General features: G+C 36.6%; 1 protein-coding gene across 2 annotated transcripts in view; it reads right to left on the reverse strand.

Moving 5' to 3' along the window:
* Window positions 1-1,029: 1,029 nt before the first annotated feature.
* The window catches only part of dachc (dachshund c), a 42,322-nt gene continuing 29,378 nt past the window's right edge, over window positions 1,030-13,973 (reverse strand). For both annotated transcript variants that reach the window (XM_043248509.1, XM_043248498.1), the window contains 6 exons: window positions 13,159-13,293; window positions 6,696-6,841; window positions 6,470-6,617; window positions 3,033-3,176; window positions 2,465-2,533; window positions 1,030-1,889 (listed from right to left, as the gene is read on the reverse strand). In XM_043248509.1, coding sequence (XP_043104444.1) covers window positions 1,852-1,889; window positions 2,465-2,533; window positions 3,033-3,176; window positions 6,470-6,617; window positions 6,696-6,841; window positions 13,159-13,293 — 680 coding nt within the window. In that variant the 3' untranslated portion in view covers window positions 1,030-1,851. The remainder of the gene's footprint in view (window positions 1,890-2,464; window positions 2,534-3,032; window positions 3,177-6,469; window positions 6,618-6,695; window positions 6,842-13,158; window positions 13,294-13,973) is intronic.

Consider the following 13,973-nt stretch of genomic DNA (forward strand, 5'->3'; position numbering starts at 1 on the left):
GTGTACACTAACTCTGAGTGCATCAACTTGATACACCAGCTAGCCGATGAAAAATGCCTCTCCCTTTCAAGGTTGATTGAAACTTTAACCTCATATTCAATATGCCAGAGAGACCCGGAATGTGCCAGAGACCGGGCTTTTTTCCACAATAGGGGCCTGAATAATGCAACAATCAGTCAATTATTCATCTCTCCTGGCTTCTTATTATGTTCGCAGAGAGAAAGAGAGAGAGCATACCGCTAAACAGTACAGCTTGAGTGATTGGCTAAATGCTGCGTCAACACATTTTGTACATGTGCTCTTGAGAAAAGAGAGAGTGTTTGCCTGTATGGCTTTCAGTCTAGGAAGTTACATAAAATAACATAAAAAATTATAAAGCACCGCCAACTTTTACAAGCGTGAAGAAAAACTTCAAAGATCAAATAAATTATATTAAAATTAAATAAATGTGCACTGCAATTTTTCTTTTTTTACTAGCGGTAAACGAGAACAAGAGTGCATTTCAGCCTTGCAAGTGAAATAGAAAAAAAAAAAAAAAAAAAAAAAAAAGCATTAAAATTACAAAAAGCCAAGTAAAATGCCTTTATGTTTTGGAAGGGAAAAAAAATTAACCAGCGGATAAAAAAAAACGGAAAAAAAACCCCAAGAGAACAATGTCTTTCTGTTGTGCAAGTAAAATGAAATAATACAAGATTTCTTTATGTCTTGAAGAAAAAAAAAAAAAAAAAAAAAAAAAAAAAAAAAAAATATATATATATATATATATATATATATATATATATATATATATATATATATATATTTACCAGTGGCAAATGAAAACAAGAGAACAAGAATGTATTGCAAGTAAAATAAAAAGTAAAATAAAATTAAATAAATCATAAAATACAGTAAAATTCCAAAAAATAATACGTCCTGTAAAAAAACAAAAAAACAACAAAAATGTTTTTTTTACAGTGGTTTGTATCTGTGTTTGAAGACTTTGATTTAGTGTTGCTCTAGAAGTGGCACAAAACACGTATCAGTCAGTTTTTGAAACATCTCCCTTGTAAAGCATGTGGGAAAAATCTTTATTGTATTCCAGATGGACAGGACAGAAGTAACGACATGCCAGCATGCACTCCATGTCGAGTAGGATAATAAAAGGCAACTGAACAAAAAATAACTTAGATGCAAGAAATCTTATTAAAAATGTTTGTATTGATTTCCTAGATCTACAGCGTACAATGCACAGTAGCGTGTCTACACTTTTATGTACACATCTGACGAATTTCTGCTATGATCCCATATACAACAATGACGAACAAAAAACAAACAAACCAACAAAATCTGGACAGCTATATCTTCTTTTCAAAATAACAGACAGGTACACCATATGCATTTAAATGCAGTATATTTGATAAATAACTAAATAAATTCAAATCTCTTTTCAGACACCTCCCTCCCTGAAATGATGCTTGGAAATGGGCAACAAAGGTCTGAATTGAATTTTTCATCCGTCAAAGTAGTCAGGCAGATTTAAATGCTTTATAAAATGCTTTTAATTTCTCAGCGTCGCTTAAAGTCCCCGGGAAACCTGGTTATTCAGCCAAGGTGTGAGTTGTGATAGCATTTTCTTCTCTGCCATCTCACGAGGATAGGTGACTCCCGCTTCATTCAGCCGAACGCTGACTTTCAACGGCCATAATAATCTTGTCAAGTCCTTGTGCTGCAACGCACCGACATCAGCCTATAAAATTGCCTCATTGTCTTCCGTGGGTCCTCCAGCAGAATAGCAGACGTTATTTACCAGGCGATTGACTGCAGTCTCTTCTGTACAGTGTGAACGCATTTACTCCTCGTCTTCGCTCTTCAGTACATCACTGTGGACTTTAGAAAGAGTCTTCCATCTGTGGAGAAAAAGAAACGGTATGAATGAAGCTTGACTGATGTCACGAGCAAGCGTATAATGAACGGACAAATCCATAATGTTCTAACGCGCGTGGAAGATGAAAGGATTGTTAAAGGAGAAGATGCGCTATTTGAATAAACGTCAAAGCCGACGACCAAAAAAAAAGAGCCCTTCCCTCGCTTTCCTCTCAGGCACGACGAAAAGAGAAAGCAAACCCTTTGAAAGATTAATTACTACATGTAGATTATGTAAATTATGCCCATGCAAATATTTCACGGGGACAATTAAGGGACCCATTAATTACTGCTCCCCTTTTTTGTCTTTATCCCGTCTTTCCTTTTTTGCTTTTTGCGTCAGTGTCATTTCGTTTCACTCTCAATGTTTTAAATGTATAATATTCCAACAAAGGCCTGCGGTACATCGTCCGGGCTCTGTTTGCATGATCATATACACATAATGGACACCGTGTGTGGGACAGATGGAGGTGGTGAAGGTTACAGGGGGAAACCTTTAAATATAGATCCATAATGAAACAATAAGAAGGTTAGATGTCAAAGATTCAGTGGTCTGTACCTTGTAGTGTTCTGTCAGTGTCTGTTTTGCTGCTGTTATGGTTCGTCTCCATTTCCTGTTGAGGGGGGTCTGTTAACGTGAAAGCAGTCATCAGTAGGGTTAGGAACTATTAGCTTTATTTGATTTATTTACGTGTCTGTTTTCAGATGCCTCTAAAACGCACTATAATATAATAGTCTTTAATAATAACCGTATGTAATAGTCTGTAATACCGGTATCTGTTTAGCTGTCAATATGGAAATAAAAACGATTTATTGAATTTACTGGTAAGGAAAATGCATAGAATCTATTTAGTACATCAATTTATTTTGTTCATCAAGTTTAAAACTATTTTAATACTAGCCTTATACAGCCTACATCAATTTAAGCATTTTATATATAAAAAATTGTTTAAACAAACATTTGACTGATCTTTGTGGTCCAGTGGAAACAAAAAAAGCAGTGTTTCTCACTTTTTACTTTTAAGTAGATTTTATATATCAGTTTAATCGATCTAAATCTGCTGATTTGGTATCAGCTGTTATTACATATCGTCTTATAACCCAGGTCATGTGATGTGCTTCCTAACCGTTCTGAGTGGGGGATCTCTCACTGCAAGCCGTCCGCTGCAGGTTCTGCTCGGCCTGGTCTCTTCTCTTGGACTCGACCTCCAGAGCCTCCTGCAGTTTCCTCTTGGTCTTCTTCTCTTTCTTCAGCCTCTTCTGGATGAGTGCTGGGAAAAGCAATATAGTAGTAGAATAGTAACTTCTAGGAATGTGCACCGCCTTTCAACACCTGGCAAATGTTAAAAGTTTTGAAATAAGTCTCAAATGCTGCATTGATTTGACCACAAGTACAGTAAAAATCTGAAATATTATTACAGTTTTAAATAACTGTTGTCTATTGTTATATGCCGTAAAATGAACTTTTTATTCCGGTGATGCGAAGCTGCTATCATTCTAGTGCTGTCAAACCATTAAACGCAATTGATCGCATCCAAAATACAAAATTTTATTAACATATGAAGTGTGCAATTTTTATATATTTATATAAATACAAACTAAGCATGTATTTTTTAAAAAAAATTTGCTATATATACATGATAATTATACACAGTACCCATGCATTTTAGATTTTAGATGCGATTAATCATGATAAAACATTTGACAGCGCTGTATCATCCCAGTCTCAAGTGTCACGCAATCCTTCAGAAATCAACCTCAAATGCTGACTTTCTGCTCCAGAAACGTTTCTTATTATTATCAGTGTTGTAAATGGTAAATGGTTAAAAGCGCAGGTTTTATTTTAAATAGAAATGTTTTAAAGCACTTACTACACTAACACTAAATGTTTGAACGGCAGCGTGTTTCATAGTATCGTATACATCTACTGTATCTTATGCGGCTGCATTAAACTTTGAAAAATGACTTTGAAAACTTTACGCTACTGTATAATTGAAATATTATTACATCAAATCCCACATCACAGCAAACAGTAATTATAGCAAACTATGAAAAGCTGTTCCACATGCCCTTATTCAGCCTTTCACTAAATACCGTGTCTGATATAACCCACATCTAATGTGAAACTAGGCTGGAGCCCAGTGGAACATGTTAATTTTCCAGTTTGCAGTAAGAGCTTAATTCAGACGACACAGTCAGCAAAAAAAAAAAAAGCTTTCCGTCTGACAGATGCAAGTCTTTCCTCTGCGAGTGCTCTAAGACCGAGCACCTTTTTCTTCCTAATCTTTTCTCTGACCGCTGGGTAAGAAGCGCAGAAACCGATTCGAAGTCGGTTGGCTGGAGTATAAAGACATCTCTCACTAATGGAAGAGCCGGTTGATTTGATGAATTATGCAAGAGATTCATTATCCTCATCAAATGTGATGCGGCGAATATTAACACGGCAATTCTGTTTACGCTGATAATAAATCATTCACACTAATATCATAATATGTACTTGTAATTACAAAAGGGTAATTCTCAGTGTCTGTGTGTATGCGTGTGTGTGCGGCTGAAGGAAAGTGCTGAACTCGCAGTAACGTGACTATCTGGAGCACAATGCGGGCGACGGGAGAATACCAGATGAGGGGGCTCTCTAATTAAACAACATTCGTTAATGGCGCATGTTGCCCTGTCACCTTCTTTAATGACGCCGCCGTTTTATGACGCCTGTCTCGGAGGTTTCTGAATTGTACGTACGGAAGATTAAACCGAGCGTCAATTTATTTGTTAGTAAACGTGAGGCGAAAGCTGAAGCGACGGACAGTTCGATGCGAGAACCCGTTTGACTCGTTTTTTTTGGTGATGTGGGCCGACAAAACATTACATGTAACCGAAGATGAGCTCTTCTTTCAGTGCAGATACAATTTCAAATGTAGATGCGCAGACCTCTTTTTCCCGTTAAATCCTTATTTTGAGCGGAATCACTACATTTGCAACAGCTTATCTCGCAGACGTCTGTCCATCATCGCTCGTGAATATTTGCTGATGCTACATATATGTCGCCGAGGCGTTGTGCAAACAAAAAAACGAAAATTTGCTTATCAGCATGCGTATTGCTAGCATAATCGGGGCTTTACGCAGGTTTTTATAAATACCAAAGTCTCAAAATGAAGATTGTTGGGGGGTTCGAGATTTTAAGATGTTTTAAGGCTCATAAAATAGGATAATAATATAGGTTTAAAGCCAGTGGGCAGTAGTAGCATTAATTGTTTTTCAAGATAACAGATTCTTAAACATATGAATCAGATTAAATGTTGCAATGAAGGATATAGTTTATGTTTATGAATTTAATAAACTCAAGTTATAACTATCCTGTTAGCCTGACCAGTGTCTACTATGATTAAACATGAAAATATATATTATACTAATCTTTCCAATGAGTTTAAACTGTTTTTTATGGGCATTTTTACCTTTATTAAAGCCATTTCATCTCAAAGTATGTTATATTTTGAGTCAAATTCCTCCGTTTGATCGGCGAATTGGAACGTTAATACGTTTAGGCTGTCACCAAGCAAATGACATCAACACAGAAGCTGCATCTGAGGTGGCATTTAGATGTATTTACACACCGTTTGATGCAGAGCATAAATGCATTCGACTGCAATTGCAAATGCATGAATGATGTTTTGATATATGAGACAAAACGTTAAATAATTATATTTTAAAATCTAAATGTGAAATTCGCCATTAGGTGACAGCAAATCATTCTTAATAAGTGAGTCAATGCGATTGAACCAAATCACTTAAACGACTGATTCATTCAGAAAACTCAGACATGCAAAACAATGCTGTCACTGTGTTTAGAATGATCTCAGATAAGAAGAACTGTATCTTTGCTTTTTATCCTTGCAGCACCAAAGCAGAATTAATATAAAGTAATTATTTTACAACTTCTGTTATTGGCAAACTAATGGTGGGTATGGCCCTGAGCATAGTGGTTGTTTATTAATACTTATAATAAAACACATATTAATGGCTTAAGGTTCTTGCACACTGAGTCAGAATTTTTCATATGAGTTTTTTTTTTTTTATTAGTTCCTACCCAAATGCTTCCTCTGGATGCATAAACGCAGAGAATTAAACCTCATCTGATTTTTTTTTTATTGACAGACTAAACATGTCATGTTATTTTTTTACCATCTAAAAAAATTTGTTTGCAATGACTGCATGACCATATTTTAACTCTGATACCTATACTAATCAACTACCTTAGCTATTAATAAGCAGCAAATTAGGAGATTAATAAGAGAAAACTTGTTAATAGCGAATATGAATCTCATAATCTAAAGGCGTTACTAGATTTACTAAATGTTTTTAAAAGATGTCATTACTCCAGTCCTCAGTGTCACATAAAAATGAATTCAGGTTTATTCCAATTACTTCAGCATTTCTATAAACCGAAACGCATTTTCCTAAATACCCTCAATAGCTTTGAAAAGAAAGAGCCTTGGTACATGTGACCCGAGCCACTTCTTAAACAAAGCGCTGCGTGCCGACCGGTCTCAGGTTAGCTAATGATCACCTCTGTTTTTCTGCTCGACGCAGAGCTGTCTCTCCAGCGTCTCTCTCAGCTCTCTCTCCCTGTACAGCTCCATCTTCAGCTCGGTGCGCTCCAGCTGGACCTGCTTCTCTTGTGCTCGTGCGTTATCGATGGCCACCTTTAACAGACCCTGAAAAAAAAAAAAGGAAATGGGCTTCAGATTTGCAGTGTGAATCTTTACGCTAAATATTCGGAAATGTAGTTGTACCTGTATATTGGTGAGGAGGGTTTCTATGGAGGACAGGCCCTCAGGAAAGAGCAGCGGAGCGGGGAATCCTGGGGGTAATGTTGGCCCGGAATGAGACACTCGCTCATAGCTGTCTCGAGATGTCGGTGTGCACAGGACATTTTCTTCTGTCAAAATAAAACAAACAGCCCATTAATAACCTCTAAATAACCTCAAATACAATAAAATCTTTTTTTTATTGATTATCATCCCTAATCCTAAACTTGACAACTACCTTATATACTATTAATAAGCAGCAAATTAGTCATTATTATTATTTTATTATAACAACGGTAGTTAACGAGTTGTTAAACACTTTATTTATTAAAGAATCTTGAAAACAGTTTCCACAAAAATGTGAAGCAGCACAACGGTCTTCAAACTTATAATAATAAGAAATGTTTTTTGAGCAGTGAAAAAGCAGCTTTGCATCACAGGATTTATCTACATTTTAAAATATAATGCAATTCATAAGCTCTTTTTAAATTGGTGTAATATTTCTCAATTTGACCTTAGTTTCAGTGGACCACCACGCGCAGGTTCTGGTTCATTTCTGTGGTCTCCGAGGAAATACACCGGGTTTAACTTTAACTCGATCCTCCCTCTATCTAACGGCTCTAAAACTGTTCTCAGCTTTAGTCATAGCCGTATTAGGACATTCGTGAGGTCTAAAATGACGGCCGTAATACTGCTCGATATTATAAAGGAGATGTAAAGCTGAGATATAAAGGATTCTCAAACAAACTTTCTTGTGCATCCCTTTGTGACAATAACTTCTCCATTACAACAATTCCTTGTCATCAGAAGAAAAACCTGAGAGCACTGACCAAAGCACTTCAAGCACAGGAAGAGGCTGAGATAGGGAGCACCGAGAAACGTTGTTTTTGATCAGGCTGAAGCCTTGATCTTGTCATTGTCACTCACTTCAAAGAGTTTGCTAATGTATGGGTCCTCCTGCTACTATCCGGAACTAACAGAGTCTTTCTCCATCTGACAATTTCATCTTTCTCCTCCTCTCATCTCTCATCTCTGCCACTTTACCAATACGATCTTAATCTTTAATTAGCCTTGGTTTAATCTTTATGAATCACACATCATTTCATATTTTAATTTATGATTTTTATCTTAATTTGGTGGAAAATTACAGGCTGATATTTAGTACTGAATCAATTATATGCACTTGCCAGTGTATTTAAGAGCATAAACTAACTCTGCCTATCAATGCTAAGATATTTTTTCATTAATAACACCATATATTATTTATATATCATCAGTTAAAAGTTTGGCGGGACACTCAGGTGAGACGTCTCTTATGTTTTTAAATAATTTCCTATTGCAATATATTTTAAAATGCATTGTATTCCAGCATGATTCTTCAGAAAACATTACAATATACTGACTTGCTGCACAAGAAACATTTTAACAGTTGGCAACTATTATACAGCTTTTATATATTTTTGTGGAAAACATGATATTATATTTTTATACACTCATTTTTTTTAAACAAGCTCGTTTAGATGTAACCATTTTTCCAGTGCAGCAATACCAATGTTAATATGCTTTTTTTTTCCCTTCCTAGATTTCTCCAGCTAAAGAAATGAAAACTATTAGACTATTTCTTTAGCCTAGGGCTCCCTTATTGTACCTATCAAAGCTGTTTTAATACATTTGCACAGTGAGACCAGATGGGCTCTGTTCGTTTTGTAAGGCTGTATTAAAGCATGGGGTTTACGCAGGTATCCATAGTTCTGTAGTGGTAATAACCAGCCCTGTGTATGCTAATAAAAAATGTCAGCAGGAAGCCAGAGAAAGGTGACTTTCTGTTCTAACACAGCTGATCTATTAGCATAATACTGTACTGCCATATGGCCTTGGCATTACAATTATATACTGTAGGGTAGGGCGTGCAAGTTCAAAATTATTGAACTGCTTTAACAAGTCTGCATCAAAAGAAAAGCTTTAAAATCATTAGGGTTGTACATCCAGAGATTGACTACACATAGACAACTGGACATTTAAAGTTTCTGTTTAATACCTTTGTGATGTAAGTGTTAAAACAAGTTGAAAGGTTGATGGAAAGGTTGAATCTGCAGGAAGCGAGGCATGTTCTCTCCATTGTTCCCTTAACTGCAGGTTTCTCCAGAGGGACTGTCCCTTTAATTATTTCACTGCACCATTTATGGCATTATAAAGTAACTGACTGTAGGGGCCTGATTATGTGACAGTAAATAGCAATTCCGTGATTTTGTTCTCTGAAAAAACATTTAAGATGCATATTATAACAGTTTTTAAATAATATACTGTATATTTTAAAGGGTTTTTAGCATGCTTTAGCATGCTTTCAGTTTCATTCACGCAAAACAGAAATAAAAGAAAAGAAAAAGAATAACAAATTATTGCTGCAGTGCAAGCAATGTAATATGCATAGTTTTTATATAAGTTAGGTTTTAAAAGATCGACTAGCTATGTTAGACGTGTGATCAGTTTTGAAAATGTTCACATGGTAGTTCAGCTGTGGCCATGATTTAAATGAATTAAAACAACTGAAACTATGTAGTACAATGTCGCCGGAACAAATGTTTCATTTATGGCCATTTAATAAAATGTTATACTTAACATTATACTTCCCCCGCATACCATGTGTTTTGTGGGGAAGGAAAAAAACGTTGATTTACTCAAAAAACTCAATGCATGCAAAAAAGTCAGTCGATTTTATGTTTTTGAAAGAAGCCTCTTTTGCTCACCAAAGCTGCAATATTGTATTGATAATAAATATAATTGATGATTAAAAGATGATGAAATGTTCATTTTTGTGATGATGAGTCTGTAGATGATGTCACAGGTAAACTGAGCAGCCTTGGTGAAGTTCATAAAGCTTTCCCTGTAAGTCTTTTATCGGTCTGTTGTTCTTGTCTGTATTCTGTGCATCCTATTTCCTTACATACATCATCACCATTTAACCCCAAGCATCTCTTTTTGTTTCATTTTTGTTTTTGAATGTCCTTTGCTTAAAAACTGCATTAAAAAGCTCAGCCCAGCTCTTTGCCCATACTGTATTTAAAGTATATATATATATATATATATATATATATATATATATATATATATATATATATATATATATATATATATATATATATATATATATATCACTCAGGATCCATTTAAACAAGTAGGTGCTCAGAAGCTCACCTTCCCTTGTGCCTGATAAGGTCTGATTAGATTTACTCACCCCTCCCTTATCCCTGCGGATTCACTTAGCTGACCAAAGCATCTTAATCTCACACTATCTGATCTTCACATCTTGGCAGAAGAGAGATGCCTCTGTCACATTCAAGGTGTTTCAAAGAGGAAAAACAATCGCTCTCCCGCTTCGGCCGGCTCTCGCTCACCGTCGACTCGGCTCTCGGCCGGCCTCCCTCTTTCTCACCTCCCTCCCTCTCCTCGAGGCTTCCTAAAAGCATGGCGTCTGCTGGAATGTGATTAGTGTTGGCCGCCGGAGCACTCAGCGGGAGGAAGTTTGCGCCGTGCCGCTGAACTACGGTGCCCCGGAGGGACAATCAGTGCTGAGTTAGCACTACTCTCTTTTCTCTCCTCCATCTCTCCCCGTGCCTTCAAATCTGATTGATCCTCCATTGAATTATTAGGGTGTGTGCACTTGCTTTCCAGCAAAAAAAAAAAAAAAAAAAAAAAAAACACACTGGCAGCCTGTTAGATCATAAGTGTATCTCCTCAACCAAGGTCATTTTTTCCCCTCTTGTTTTGGATTCCCTGGGCTAATGAACTTTTGCGTCCATCGCTAAAGCCCTCCACAGTCAGCATAAGAGAGCGAGCGATGAAGAATGAATGAAGGTTGAAAAGCTCCGAGGCGGATAAAGGACTCGTCTTTGAACTATTCAGTCTTTGACAAGCCATAAAGACGAGATACAACTTCTGATCTTCACACTTTCAGCGCTGCCCCTAAAGATTAATTTCAGGAACATGAAGGTGGAAGTTATCCTTCAGTCTAGTGACTGGTAAAGGTGTCCTGGCAGTGACTGAGAGTCTAGAATGACGTTCTACAAAGGGAGAGCCATTGATTTTTGAAGTTTCATAAAATCAGCATGCATAAAATCCGAGACCAAACTTCACAAGGGCTCAGCAGGCCTGGAATTGTGCCAAGGGGCTAACTTCAAAATCAAAACTAGTTAAAGGACAGAACATAGTTTTTATGGCAGTGAGCTTAACTGTTTGAATCTATGCAGCCTTTTGTGGAATTTATTTTTTTTAACCGAAATGAAGAATAGCGTGTTGAAGAAGAATTGGCTTGATGCACTGCGTGATTTCCAGGAAGGCATTTCTATGGAGTCCATTCCCCTAATAATAAGAGCAAGCATTATTATGCTTTCAGACCAGATGTGTTAATGTGGTGAAGGGTTTTGGGTAACACTTTAGAATACTGTTTCTTACCTACTGCGTGACTAATAAGGAACTATTGAAGAACTAATTCATTAACACCTAAGTCACTACTAAGGAAGTTGTGTTTACTAATCACTATGTAATAAATGCTGTGTGAAGTAACAGTTAGCTAATCAATAACTAATGTATTCTGTCATACCTCCTGAAGAACTAATATTAATTATCTACTAGTTAAGCTTCAAGAAAAATAACAATGAAATAATTACTACTGAATAGTCATACGCAAATGGTCACTATAATAATAAGGTCAGGTTGAGGCCCACAAATCAAATAACTATTAAGTATTAAATATTAATAATTATTAAATATATTGTCATCCATGAGTGAACCATACCTTATTCTACATCCCTAATTCTACCTAAACTTAACGACTACCTATTAACTATTAATAAGCAGCAAATTAAGAATTTATTGAGGGAAAAGTTACCTTTTCTTGTTACCTATTCTAAAGTGTTACCGCAAGTTTTTATCATAAACGACTGAAATCAATCCACAAAGTCAGCTCAACCTATGATAAATGGTAGTTTTGTCCCTCCTGCAAAGTCTCATGTTTTTGCGTTCTGTAGGAAATCAGCTTCAGAAAGGAGCCACAACTCCACTGTCTTGCCATAAACACCCAACGTACTACAGATACAGTACAATCGGTAAAGTGGTGATTTGTTAATTCATTAATCATTTATTAACGAGATTAATGCTAACGGGTGTCTTTCTCCAGTAATGTACGTCCATTTATTCACGTTTTTAATTCACTCTCTTTTTGCTCTCATTTTATTTCATCAAAAATAATGCAAAATCTATTTGAATATATTTTAAATGTAAAGTAATTTATTCCTGGAATGCGAAAGTGAATTTTTCAGCAGCCATTACTGCGGTCTTCAGAAATCATTTTAATATGGTTTTTTTGGTTCTTTCCAGGATTACTTGATGAACAGGAAGTGTAAAAGAAGAGTATTTTTTTAAAATAGAAATCTTTCGTACCGTTATAAATGTCTTTAGATCAATTTAATTGGCTTTAATGGGCTCAAAAACCCCAAATTGACCCCAAACTTTGAACAGCAGTGAATATAAACCTCCCAGGTCCTAATATACCTCATCATCCACATCACCACATTTGATGTAGCGGCACCGGTGGTAAAAATCCTTTTTTGACAAATCTGATGCAGGGTTTCAGCACCTGTGTGAGCTCCACGATTTCTCCAAATCCCCAAACACTGTGCTCAGTCACACGAAAGCCCCCCTTTCTGATTTCGGGTGCACTGTCTACTCTCCACGGCACAATGAAGAAATTGTGCTGACTACTCGTCCTTGCAAAGTCCTCATTAGCCTAATGAAAGCCTTCAAACGCAAAAAACCAAACAAGGGTTCTGGGAGGTTATTAGGAAAATTACACCTCCAGGAGGGCCAGGGTAAGGGAGTTGGTTGGGAGGAGGGAAGGGGTTCTTGCTCATTACTTCACGCTCTGCAAATCGCTAACTAATTTAGCCCCACTACCGTGCCATTTCTACTTCTATGGATAATTTTCAAAGAACTGTGAGCGAGAGTATTGATTTCTCAGAATACGCACATCAAGACCGATGTATGAATAGAAATGAAATATACCGAGTATTAGGTGACACATCAGCGGAATCAGCAATCATTTCCTGCAGTCAATCTAAACCGCCGCTGATAAATGATCTGCTTAGCTAAAGGAAAAATATTAGACGCAATTTTAAATCTGTTTGGGAAAAATGCATTTTCCGTGACGCTTTTTCCCTGTTATGTAATGCAAAATGTGTTTTTGTAACGTACGAGAACAGTGAAAGTGCAGTCACTGCTAAATGTTTTGACCTTGTTTAATGAGCTTTTGAAATTAAAAAAGTACGGTTTTGTTCACCCGTCTCCGACAAAAAGAGCCTAAATAACTTTTCTAACGCGCACAATCTGTATAATTTAACAGGGTATTTAGAACGGCTTTCCCTTGCAAATTCTAGTATAACTGGCATCTAACCTTTTTCTGCAGAAGCCCTTTTTGTTTCATGGCCTGTGTCGTGGGTTGCCAGATCCCCCTCTTTTGGTCCCGGTGGTGCACTTGGAGACAGGCCTAACAAGGCGTGGCCAAGAGAAAGACCATTCTGATGTAAATCTAAAGGGGAAGGAGGGGCATGCAAACACATTTTACAAACAAAAGACACAGATACAAAAGCCTGACCCGTGAAACGCAGTGTTTCTTTGAAGCAGGCATAACATTTCTTCTATACAGTATGTGTTTTTGTGAAGATGTACACTGTCATTCAAAAGCAACAGTGCATTACATTAATCAACAGAGGGAAATAAGAGATTTCCAATACCGAAAGGTTCACTCGTATCTTGCACTAAACAAGCTTTAAGAACTATTAACAAAACATAAGTAGATAATATTATCTCAAAAAACTTAACTTTTGTCAAAAATAGGATTTAAAACACATACTGCTTCCCAAATTATATCATACCGCTGACATCCGATATCTTGGCTAAGATTTATAATGTGTCTGATGATAGACTGGAAAAAAGTAAAAAGCATTATCTGTAATTGCATAGTTTTTGTTCCGGTTAAAGCAACGCACACGAACCGCTCTGATGGCTTTGCTTTTAGTAGATTCTGTGATATCACCTTATTCTTAATTCTAAAAGCACATTTGTAAGGTTATATGTGTAGTTTCACATTATCGTGAGAGCATAGTGCTAAGTGCTCGGGGACCAAACCCTGCTGAAATAGTAAGTTTGGTTTTAGCCGTATGAGAGGAAACGGACAGAAATGATAATACGGAAATATACAGCGAACAT

The sequence above is a fragment of the Puntigrus tetrazona genome, chromosome 1, assembly GCF_018831695.1.
Source record: "Puntigrus tetrazona isolate hp1 chromosome 1, ASM1883169v1, whole genome shotgun sequence".
Taxonomy (NCBI): domain Eukaryota; kingdom Metazoa; phylum Chordata; class Actinopteri; order Cypriniformes; family Cyprinidae; genus Puntigrus; species Puntigrus tetrazona.